Raw genomic sequence first — 13,000 nt, 5'->3', positions numbered from 1 at the left:
GAGGGGGGACATGATTGCGCTCTTTAAATATTTGAAAGGCTGTCATTTGGAGGAGGGCAAGGAGCTGTTCCAGTTGGCACCAGAGGGTAGGACCCGAAGCAATGGGATTAAATTACATGCACAAAGGTACTGGCTGGATATTAGGAAAAACTTTTTCACGGTCAGAGTAGTTCAAAGGTGGAATCAGCTGCCTAGGGAAGTGGTGAGCTCCCCCTCACTGGCAGTTTTCAAGAAGAGGCTGGATGAATACTTGTCAGGGGTGCTTTAGGCTCTTCCTGCATTGGGCAGGGGGTTGGACTAGAAGACCTGTATGGCCCCTTCCAGCTCTGTGATTCTGTGAAGAGGTGGTGGTGGCAGGACTGGTGCCGGAGCCGGGGGTGGGGAACAAGAGCAGCTCCCACTCCTCATCTCCCCCGCGCCTACAGTACTGTTGCCTCAGCAGGAGAGGGGGAGGCAGAGAGAAGGACATCTCCTGCTTATCCTCCCCTGCCCACAGAGGAGAAGCAGAGGCAGGAGGGCTGGCATCAGCAGCGGGCTCTCCGGCAGATCTGTTCAGCCTCCCACTTCTTCCTCCCTGCTTAAACTATGTTCATGTTGACGGCACAATGTCCCCCTGTTGGGGGCGGGGGTGTGGATTTAAACTCCCCTCCATTTTAGAAAGTCACATTTTTCCGCAGTCTGCAGACGAATACCCCCTTATTTAAACTTGACCCCGTTCTCTGCATCTATCAGTCCACATGGAGGGTTGTGGGGCTAAGCCCAGAATCAGATATAGGATATCTCTCTGAATATCAGTTGCAGGAAAGCAAGATGGGAAGGCTGATGCCTTCAGGCCCCACTTTCGCATTTCCTAGAAACATCTGGCTGGCCACTTTTGAAATTAAATGCTGAAATAGATGCATCCTGGTCTGATCCTGCTCTTCTTATGTTCTTACATTTATGACACTCCAACTTTAAATGTTTAGTGTGAAGGGGTGCTGCTGTAGCATAGGGCTTAAGCGGTTGAACTGCGAATCAGCACTCTGCTGGTTCGATTCCCAACTCTGCCATGAGATCAGCAGGTGGCCTTGGGTAAGCCACGCCTCTCAGCCCCAGCTCCCCAGCTGTATTTCGGGGATAATAATAACACTGACCTTGTTCCGCTCCGAGTGGGGCACTAATCTGTCTAGAAAAGCGGTATATAAGCGCATTTGTTGTTGCTGCTGTTATTACTGTGTGATTGAGGGATGAACTAGATGTGATGGCACCTTCGTAGCTACCACGGAAACTCTAATTTAAGAATGCCACAGCAGCCATTATGTAGCTGTTTTAGCACTTGACAAGGAACGGGCTTTGGGGGAAGAGTACCTCTGCCTGCCATGCTGTGAGCCCGATCAGGACTGGATCCTCATGGCATTTTTAAATCACCTTAAAATAGTGGCAGCTTCTCCCTGGTGGCCATGAGGACACTGTCTGATCTAGTTTGGCCCCTAGTTTCCAGGTTTCCCTCAGGAATTAAAATGGCACCATTCAACGGTAACAACAAACCTTCAAATATAACAACATCCCTTTGAACCTATATTGAAGTCACAGAACATTTTTTACTCTAGGAAGTTGGCAAGAGTAGAATTTTTTTTCATCAAACTGCATGAATAATAGGGTAGTCAGTAATAATAACTAGGCAGACTTTTTTTTTGTTTAACCCACTCAGCAAGAAGTACTTAAAGTAAGTAATATTCCACATGTGATATTTCTAATAAAGATAACTGCTGGAACATTTCAGAACATTTCAAATAAATGTTGAAGCAGCTTCGTAAAAGCAAAGACCTGTGAACGCATCCTAAAATCCTGTTGAAATCAATGAAATTCATGCCGCCAGAAAGCAAGATCGAAGACAAAATGTTATACAAATTAATCTCTTAACATTTGGAAACATGACAAAAAGACTTCTCTTGCCCCCTTATTCCTGTACCTTTCAATATACAATGCTTTGTATTGAATGGGTTTTTAAAAAATAAATAAACTAGGAACTATCTTTCCCTCCCTGAGAAGTGCCTAGTGAATGAATGATAATTCCTGATCCAGCAGAAGAAAAACACTTTTGGTTCCTTTTATTTCAGCAGGAGTTAGGCATGTATGTTCTCTACCACTGAAATCAATAGGATCTAGAAATGTCCAGAGCGTGCCCTAAATCTCTAATTATGGGCTACAATCCAACGTTTGTGTCACAAAGTGAGAAATGGAAGGCTTGATCCATGTGTTTCTTTGTGAAGCAAAAAGGGCTAGATGTAATGATCTTTCTTGATCTTGGTTTCACCCAAGGAAGAATTTGTGTAACCCCTCCCATGAAAAACTCAAATGTCTTGTCAGAAAAAACATTGAACATTCTCTCTGATACAGTAACATGTGAATGTTTCACAGGTTAGCTATTTTAGTATAAAAGAATAGCCACCCATGAAAATTAAATACCGTAGGAAGATTCTATCACTCCAGCAACAAGAAGATATTGAGATAGCTGCTTAGCAGAGATTAGCACATAGCAACAATAGCACACCCCATAATCAGTGAGATGTGCTTATTTCAGCAAGTATATAATGGTCTGTCTGCACCAGCATTTCATCCTACAATGCTGGGAGATATCAGGAAGGTTGTCTGCACTGAAGCCTACTGATGTGCCAAGAGTGGAAGGCACATTTCTGAGCAACCAACCACACTCTCAGCTGGTCCAAGGTCCTTAAGAGGCCTCTGACCTTCAGGCAAACAGGATGGCATCTGGGGCTACCCTGCTGGGGAGCAGTTGTGGTGAACATCAATGTGGTGGGGGACTGCTTTCTACTTTCCGGCCCATGGGTAGCCCCGTGGCATTAGCCTGCCAGACAGACCGTGAATGTTCTGCACTCACAATTTCCCGCCCCCCTAAACGATGAGGCATATACATGATGCCATTGTGCTGCAGTTCTAGCAAGGTGCCACTACATAGCCCCATCAGCCACAGTGGGGTTATCAGCAATAATAGCGCACTATGAAAGTCCCGGCAGGCCACTGCGCCCCATCCTTCTCCCACGGTGCTTGGCAAGTAAAGCAGCATGGTATTTTGCATGGTCTTAGTTTTAGATATTTGGGAACCTTTTAGAGATGTTTATGTGTAGACCTGCCATTATTGTTGTCATATTTTTTTAATGTTTGTTTTAAAGACAGGAATAAGGGGAGAGCAAAAAAAAAACCCTGGAAAAGCATAGCTGGAATGGCTATAGTCACCCTCTGTATCATGCATATCATAACCACCAGCAGGGATCTGATTGGCCGATTCCCCCAATCCTGGACCCCCATCCTGCACCGTTGCACAGACTAGGTGGCAAAGACCGGTTTCAGATAGAGATGCCCCACTGGTGCTGTACCCATTGCTGCTCCTTGAAACTGGGGTCTAATGTGATGACCTGGTGTAGTGTAGTGAAGCAAGGTAGTTACATGCCCTCCTGCTGGGCACATGACATCAAGGTGAACACTGATTGGCTGCTCCTGGGTATGGCTGTGTCAGCATGCCACTCCATGACTGGCGAGTGCGGATATGGTCACTGTGGATGCAGGTGCAGTTGCTATGCACTCAGCACCTTGGAGTGGAGCTTTTAAAAAAAAAAATCTGTCCTCAGCTCAACGAGCTCAGGATACTGATTAGGAAATGCTGGCATCATGGTTGATCAGTTAGCATCCAGTGTTAGAATGGTTCCACCCCACAGTTACCTCTCTGAAATGTGACCAGCCTTCGTATCCAGAGACTAGAGACTGAGGCACTTAAAGACCACTAATCCATTTCTTTCTTTCGTTTCAGCTTTTGGTCAATGTGGAATATGGGGATCGTAGACATAAAGTGTTGCGGGGAAAGAGGAACTAGAAAAATGGTAACATGATACATTCAAAAAGTAAAGAACAAACACTACTCAACAGAAATGCAGAAGAGAACGTGCCAAAGGACAGAACAAAGAACTTCATGTTAAACATAACAAATGTTACAGGGAATTGACAGAGGTACTGGCAAAAAAAAGCAGGCACAGTAGTGGCTTGATTTTTATTTGGATTTTGATCATTTTTACATGTTATGTTTAACATATACATACAAGAACCCAAAATGGCAATAAGATCAGCAGCAGCTTTATTGCACTGACTCACAGCCTTAGCAATTAACACCAAAATACCAACAGCATCAGAATTATAATACAACAATCACAATAACAATAAAAACTCTAATATACATTACAATTTATAAACAATAATTAAAATCACACAAAAATTTGAGTTACAACTAACTTCAATTCAAGCAATTCAGTTAGACAGTCAACAAAATACATAGATTTATCCATCAGCCATGATAACTTGCAACAAATCAATGTACAAAACGTATACATTGCCGGCACTCTCATAGATAAAATTGTATAATTTTACTGAATTTATACAAACTGAATGTAGGTATTTATGCTCACTAAAAACATATCCCCATCAATAAAAGTCCACACAAAATATGTATACTTTTAGTATCTATACATAATAGAGTGCTTCAGAGTAACACCATGGTTAGGTTACTAGTATCGAACAGTCTCAGCAGAAATATTAATTGGTGGCAGTGGAGCAGTGCATGTATCAAACCATGTAAGACTTGTGAGGTGTTTATTATTGGTCCTAATGTACAAAGAAAAAACACAGACTAAGTTTCAATTCTCAACGTGAGACTGACTTTTTAAAGAAAACTTTCTCAAATAACTGGTGTCAATTTAGTGATGCCAGGTAACATTCACTGTAGAGTCTGCTTTGTGAAAAATGAATTGCTCACCATTCCTTAAACTGCTATAAAAGCACAAATGCCAGTCAAATTAATGAGGAATACAGCAACAGACACAGGCAACTGAAAGTAATAAAAAGCCTGTCCTTGTGTGCAGTGCTATCTGTTTTCTTAAAATCACTCAACAAAAATTATGCTTTAGTTAGGATTGGCTATTATTCCAAATTTTTTTCAAAAATTACAACAGAAAAGTCATATATGATTCATATTTTTCAATGCATGTGACACCATCTGTCCTTCATACAGGATTGCCAGAAACGCAATCAGCCTTCATCAGGTGCTTTTTGCTTTGACTTCCAATTTTTTAATCAAAATGCATTTATTACAAACTATACAGTAAGTTGATCAGTCAGTAAATAAAAATGCACATATGGTTTCAATTGGTATCTGAACAGTTCATCCACTTGATGCATACAAAGCAGCGCAGCCTGATCCCATGCAGGTTGACTCAGAAGTCTTACTGTATTCGAGGTAATTTACTCCTAAATACAGCATGCATAAAACTGCAGCCTCTGCTGAATAGAATTTATTTGTTAAATTTGTAAATCACTTTTCAATTTAAAAATTCCTGAAGTGATAAAAAAAAAATTTAAAAACGTAAAAGCAACAATAAAATAAGTTAAGGAATGATCCATCCGTTCTTTTAAGAAAGCCAATGTAGAATTCATGCTGAAGCACAAGTTCTTTATCCTACTTAGGTTGCAATAACAGCTCAGGTAAGAAACATAATTATTTCTTTTTTTCTTTTTGTAGGTCATTGACATTTTATAACTTGATGATTTAACACAATCTGAAGAATTCATACGACATGAATAGGACAGGATTCCAGGCTGCCTGTAAAGACTTTTGACAGAATGGCCATGATCCAGGAGAACAGAAGAAGACCGTGTGCTCCTGTAGCCCTCACATCTCCCACACATAATGTGATCAGGATGAACAATACAGGAGGGAATAAAGATGCCTGCACCAAAAACAACTGCTCCACTGGGCTTCTATTACATGTGCTAACATGGCACATGACCACCAGATACATATTACATTCCCAGGGGCTAAATGCAAGGCATATATATTTCTTCCTCTTGCTCTCACTAGACATTTTAGCAAATGGTTGAATTTGGGGGGAGGGGTTACAGAATATAAAATTCTCCAAATGACAAATATCCATATTTACTATGTTTACATATTTTAGCATTTTTTACTTTTTAATATTTTTACATATTTACTTACTATTCATGCAGTCATGATTGTTATTGATTGCAACATTACAGTATCACAATTACAATTACAATTGCAATTACAACATTAAAGTTGGGTACGTGTACCTTCTGAAATAGGTTCATAAGTATTAATCAGTGCAACAGCTCTTCCTTCACCAGCGCCAAGTTCAAATTGTTCCTTTCTTAGAAAGTCAGCTAGTTTTTCTGCAGTAAGGAATTTTTTGTTCGGCGAATAGCTGCAAAAGAGTTCATGAAATTCAGGCCTGTGCATAAGAGATCGATAAATTGCCCTGAAATCTTCCATGGTGATAACTCCAGACTTCTGTTTGTCATTTTTCTAAATCAAAAAAGAAAATATTCAATTAGTATAAGTTAAATTGTATTTATTTATTAAAATATTTATATCTCACATTTCCTTATGTCTCAGTACACTTATAAGCCATAGTTAAAATATTACAACAGGCCTCGACAAATTTTGAGGGGCTTGAGGAACCATCCCAAAAATGTAGGCGCCATATTCATTTTTCAGACTTCAAGATTTTGTATTTTAATGACAATATTTTCTTATTATTGCAACGACAAAATATACTACTAAGCACACAGTTTCTCGTAATCTCATTCAAGCTACAAAGTGACAAAAGAGTTGTAGTATACAAAAAAATATGGAGGTAAACCTGGCTGACAGCACAATAAAACCCTCTAAAGATTGTTGCTGAAAACACTAGGTTCCGCAATGAAATTTCTAGGTGCCACAGTGATGGGGCACCTGGAATTTGTTGAGCCCAGCATTAAATTTGAGACCAAAGTAATTAACCACCAGATACCTTCCCTCCTAGCCTCCCTCCCCCCAAAATATCTGGCAGTACTAATTCAGAAACAAAGTGGTAACCAGAATCCCTCAGTTTTGCTAAAAAAAAAAAAAAAAAACTGTAAGCTTTTCATTTGGAAATAAACTGTTCATGTGAACACATAGAGCTGCCTAATACTGAATCAGACCACCAGTACATCAAGGTCAGTAATATTTAGTTAAAATGGCAGAGGCTCTCTCTAGAGTCTCAGGTTGAGGTCTTTCACATCACCTACCGCCTGATCCTTTTAACGGAAATGCCAGGAACTGAACCTGGAATCTTCTGCATGCCTAGCAAAGGCTCTACCACTAAGCCATGGCCCCTCCACTGCAAGCCCTCATGACTGTGAACAGAAACCTACACAGAAGAAGAATCCTAGGAAGAACAGGAAACAGCAGCCAGCTGGGAAAACAGACCACAACTCAAAATTGCAGCATGAAATTCATTTCCAACTTGTTTCTGTAACTGGAATCACACTTGGGAACAAATGTTTTCCCAGGTGGAGCTGCTCCTCTGCCTCACCCCAACGCTTTTGCTTACTGATGCTATTAACAGAGAGAGATGGCAACGCATGAGCCTTCCGTCTCCGTGAGTGACAGATGAGCATAAGTGAACATGTGGTGCCCAGCGCCAAGTCATGCCACCCTCACTTCAGCTTTCTTCCCTTTTGTCATGTACAGGTACAACCAGGGCTCCATTGTAAAAAGTATTAAGTTTAACTGTTTCAAACCGTCACAAATTGTTTCATGAAAAGGAAACACTACCAAAGGGAGAGAGAAAAAATCATGAGCGCATGTCACATGGCATAGTAAGTACTCATAAGTGAACAGTAATGGGGAAATCTGCCCATGAGAAATAAATCTCTTTTCAGGAACAACTGAGTATTTTATATTCAGCATGGGATAAATTTACTTTAAAAACAATAGCTCACTGATCACAAACACAACTGCATTTTAAAAATAAAAAGCATTTCTCACCTTAAACAACTTTTTCACATGAACATAGTCATAGGAGACATTAAACTTGTTGAGCAGTTTCAAGGTCTGGTCTATATTGATCTTGCCACCTAAGAATTCAGTAGTGATGATGTCCAAGAACCATGTAATAAAGAGGAAGCTGAGGAACTTTTCCACAAGCAGAGAGAGTCTATCTAATACAGACAATTGTAAGACAATCACGTGAACAAAATTATTATTTCATGTATTCCTTGCCCGGTACAGATTGGCTTGCCTGTACAGAACTTGAAGTGGCATGATGCGATCCACCATCACTCCATTAAGTAGCCAAAATTTAAGATAAACCCAAGTGTCTCACTGAAGCTGAGTCAGGGATTCAGTTCCAAAACATCTGCAGAATAGCAGCTCTCTCCCAAACGGTAAAATAAAATATGAACGTCTTTTCTCTTACATGGATGTTTACTAAAGCAGCATTCTCCAGGATGTAACATGTGTCAGAAAGGGAAACTTTTCGTAATACTAAAAGTGAGGCATTTCTGGAGGAGCTTTCATTACAAAGAAATGGGGGCGGAGTATACAGGTGAACTTCTGTCAATGACATGCAGTAGGGTGGAATGTATTATGGATGGGAGCATATATACATACTGATGTCTAGTGAAATCTTATGGGTATGAGTGTCACTTAAGGATATGCTTTTAGTAAAGAGTCCAGTATCACTTTTAAGACTAACCAACTTTATTGTAGCATAAGCTTTCAAGAACCACAACTCTCTTCATCTGATGCATCTGACAAAGAGAGCTGTGGTTCTCAAAGGTTTATGCCACAATAAAGTTGGTTATTCTTAAAGGTACCACTGGACTCTTTAATATTTTGCAACTACAGACTAACATGGCTAACTCCTCTGGATATGCTTTTGTTTCCCCTATTTTCCTGTGCAAGAGTCTTACAGGAGAAAATCTGTGATTATGGAAAGATAATTATTTACCTTTATTGGAAGGGAGGGCTATAATGGGGAGGGTTCTAATTGCAAAATAGCAAGCATTTGGCATATCACTTCATTTAGAGATGCAACTTCCCCATTACTTTAGTCATGTTTTTTTCAACTCACTGTTCTACTCAAAAAAAGCAGCCAAGATGACTTACAGTAAAAATAAATAGTACAGTTCAATAAAAGAGCACAGAAAATAAGTATTAAAAACAGCACAATAAGGAAAAGGGGACGCAGTTCTAGTATACAGGATTCGGACCTCAGTTGTGCAAAATCTTTCAACCTTAATTCTCCCTTTTTAAAAGAGAATAGTGGCCTACCCTACTGAGTTGTTGTCATGAGCCAATCAGCAGTTAGTAGAGATCCACAAACTGAAAATGGTATGTGAATGATACCAATTGAAAGGTCTGTCTCTTGCTTACACCTGCCCAGTGACTGACCAGCAAGCATCATATATATTCCCCCAGAAATCAGGAGGGTGACAGATCTATTGTTCATCTGGAAGGGTCAGTCTTCTGTGCAAAGGATCCTTTTATGGGGGTGGGGGGCGGGCAGTGAACAATCCCTCAGGCTTTCATCTAGTTTTTATGAGTCGGAAGGGCCACTCCTCTCCATAACATAACCTACAGATATTTTTACACAAATGATTTTTGAAAAGTTATTTATGTATTTCTAAGCCACTGAAAAACTGCCGATTGAAGGCAGGATTACTTCCCCAACCAGAAGAGAGATTTTAGCAAACATATTGTGTATATGGGCTGGGTAGATGGATTTTGGGGAGATTTTGATGGGAGATTTTAGAAACTTAAAGGGAGATTTTAGAAAACATGTTGTCTGTATATATGTGCACACACACACACACGTGTGTGTGTGTATGGAAGGGTAAATATACTTAGAACAAATATATCATTTCTAATCTCAAGGAATTCAGTAGAGCACACTGAGTTTTCCTCTCCTCCCTCTTGGATTGCCAGAAGTAGGTTGGGAAACTCCTGACGATCTGGGGGTGAAGCCTGGGTTGGGTGGGGAAAGGTCTCAGTGGAGCATAATGCCATAAAATCCACATTCCGAAGTGGCCCTTTTCTTCAGGGGCACTGATCTATGTCCACTCGAGATCCGTTGTAATTCCGGGAGCTCTCCAGCCGCCACCTGGAAGTTGACAGCCCTACATTTTAGCTTCGCAACAACCTGGCAAGGTCGACCAGTTGCACAGAGTGAGGGGGTCGAAGCAGCAAGCCCCGTGGCTGAAAGGAGATGGAAACCTGAACCAAACTGGCACGCTAACCACTACATGGCGCTTCCAGAGCCCCCCTCCCAACGCTGACGAGGGAGGTCCTCCCCCTGCTGTCCCCTCCCCTTGAGATAAGGATATTTGTTCTCCATGGCGCCGCCTGTCCACCATGGCCTCGGCTCCCGCTCCTCACTGCGGTGGTCTCAGCAGCTCGCCGCGCCACATGCCCTCCTCACCCGCCCGCCACGGCCGCCCGCGCCGGCCTTCCCCTCCGCTCCCCTCTGGCGCAGCCGCCCTCGACCGCACCCGCCGCGCCAAAGCCCGCCAAGACCCCAGCTTCGGCGCGCGCGTGGCCGGCACGTGCCCCGTGACGTCACAACCGCCTCAAGGAGGGAGGGGAGCCCCTCCCCTCGCCGTCAGACACGCGCGCGCATTGGTTGGCCTTCATTCTTTCGCCCAATCCTGATGGCTCCCACTCCTTTTGCCTTCCTTGTCTCCAAGGCAACGCGCGGAACGCTCTCCCTCTCCTCCCTCGCAACCCCCGCGCGCCAAAAACCGTTTTTCTTCTCTGAGGGGAGCGTGGGGGCGGGGGGGGGAACAGATCCTAAGATTCAGTCTTGCCAACCTCCAGGTGGTGGCTGGAGACATGCCAGATTTTTTTAATATCCTGCTGAGAGAGACCTCAGCAGGATATAACGCTATAGAGTTAGGCCAACCTCCAAAACAGCCTTTTGCTCCAGGGAAACTGATTTCAATTCTATAGCCTGGAGATTTGGAACTCGTTGTGACAGTTTATTTCTCGTCATTTCTCAACCTGGAGCTGGCAACCCTAGCCTCTCCTCTTGCCCCTACTGCCAGTCTCTTTCATGAAGTGGCCCTGGGTCACCTCTTACAATAGATGGAGAAAAAATTCTATCCAATTGACTTGCTGCAAAGTGCCATCAAGTCATAGCCGGTTTATCTCAGCCCCTGCTGGGGTGTTCAGGCCAAGAGACCAACAGAAGTGGTTTGCTATTGCCTGCCTCTGCATAGCAACTCTGGTCTTCTTTGGAGGTCTCTCATCCAATTATTATATTAACCAAGACTGGCCCTGCTTAGCTTCTGAGATCTGACAGGCTCGCCTGAGCTATCTAGCTGAGAGCAATTTTTCTAAACCATGCATAATGTTATAAACCTATCTTGTCCCCTCTTTAGATGACTTTCTCCTAAATTAAAAAGCCCCAAATTCCTTTTTCCTCTCCTCTAATCCCTTTACAATAACAATTGTCATTTTCATGTATTTTGCAATACCATGATTTTAATTATATTTGTGCAGTGACAACTGTTTCTAATCTTGCCTGTACAACTGGAAGAATATGACATCCATCAGGCTCAAGAAAAAAATTAGGATTCAAAAGCTGCTAACAATAACAATAATTACTTAATTGGGTAAACTGTTTTATTATCATTATTGCATTATTTCTCACAAGGCAACTTGATGTCCATGGCTGAGTGAGAATTTGAATTCAATTCCAAGAAAAAATATTCCATTTGTTTATAAACTAAAAAAACTTCTACCCTCCAGCACAAGGACTGGTTGCCTCTGCATAAGGATGTAGGGAGACTGGTGAACCACTAGTCAATTTCTGATGAACCTGTTTGCACCTATTGGTTACTGTATCAACTGGACCTTCATCTGATTCAATATGGCACTCTGTTCTTAAATAAGAGTGCATATTCAGAATCTCTCAACATATAAGGCATAACTGGCAGTGGTAATGTTGGAAAGTGCCATCAAGTCGTAGTCAATTTATGGCAACGCTGATGAGATTTAGATGCTGATGAGATTTAACAGAGGTGGCTTGCCATTGCCTGTCTCTGCAATCCTGGTCTTCTCTGGAGGTCTCCCATCCAATTACTAACCGAAGCTAACCCTGATTAGCTTCAGAGATCCAATGAGCTCAGGCTTACCTGGGCTATCCAGGTCAGGGTAAGGCATAACTAATCTGTGTTAATTGATTCTGAGCATGTATTCTTGTTTGGTAAATCAAGGATACTAGGATAAAGAAAGTAGATTGTGAAAGGTAGGAGTCATTCCACCACAATCCTCATACTATCCCAGGCATTTTAATTTTTAATCAAGCAATGTATTCTAAATCCATCATTAGACCTTTCAGGGTTTCATGGATCCAAGAACATGGATGCAGTGAATGTCTTGCATAATTTTTTGCCATGTATTCAGACCATGACCACAGTCTTTGGACCATGGACCTAAACTATCATGTCATGGTAACTGTACACATGAACCCATATGAAGCTGCCCTGCACTGAATTAGACCATCAAGGACAGTATTGTCTACTTAGACTGGGAGCAGCTCTCCGGGGTCTCAGGCAGAGGTCTTTCACGTAACCTAATGCCCAGTCCTTTTAGCTGGAGATGCCAGGGATTGAACCTGAGACCTTCTGCATGCAAAACAGAGCCTCTTTCACTGAGCTGAGCCACCACCGCTCCTCATAGGTGGTCCTCAGTACTTTGGAAGATTCAATTATCCAACTGTCTTAGATGGGATATCTGAGTGAGTGGTTAATTAGAAGTTTAGATAAGCAAGAGTGCTTTTTATAGAAGATATTGGGTCTAAGGGACCCATATTCAGCTCAGGTAACCAGGGGATCTGGATAACCAAGGTTCAGCTAATGGAGTGCCACTGCGATTCACAGTTAATTTGGTTGTAGCATGTATGTGACACGGCACTCCAATATGGTGGAGACTGAATCCCTAAAAAGGTTGCTAGGTAGCAGCTTAGTGTGCCAGACAGTGAATATATAAATTATGGTGACCAATAGCCACTCTTAAAGTCATCAGTGAGCCAACAAAGGACGTTTTACTGTTGCAACAAAGCAGGTGTGCCATCAACACTGACTCAGCACCATAGGTACATGGCAACAGTTTCCTGAGCTCTAACATAAC

At 42.1% G+C, this 13,000-nt stretch overlaps 1 protein-coding gene across 1 annotated transcript in view; it reads right to left on the bottom strand.

The window, feature by feature from the left end:
* The window catches only part of LOC129336122 (1-phosphatidylinositol 4,5-bisphosphate phosphodiesterase zeta-1-like), a 55,203-nt gene extending 44,998 nt beyond the window's left edge, over window positions 1-10,205 (bottom strand). Inside the window, exons 1-3 of the mRNA XM_054989131.1 lie at window positions 10,195-10,205; window positions 7,856-7,979; window positions 6,136-6,367 (exon numbers count right to left, since the gene is read on the bottom strand). Of these exons, the coding sequence (XP_054845106.1) occupies window positions 6,136-6,367; window positions 7,856-7,979; window positions 10,195-10,205 (367 nt within the window). The remainder of the gene's footprint in view (window positions 1-6,135; window positions 6,368-7,855; window positions 7,980-10,194) is intronic.
* Window positions 10,206-13,000: the final 2,795 nt, after the last annotated feature.

Source organism: Eublepharis macularius, chromosome 9, assembly GCF_028583425.1.
Source record: "Eublepharis macularius isolate TG4126 chromosome 9, MPM_Emac_v1.0, whole genome shotgun sequence".
Taxonomy (NCBI): domain Eukaryota; kingdom Metazoa; phylum Chordata; class Lepidosauria; order Squamata; family Eublepharidae; genus Eublepharis; species Eublepharis macularius.
The sequence above is the reverse complement of the archived record's forward strand: the minus strand, read 5'-3'. Positions and strand labels throughout refer to the sequence as shown.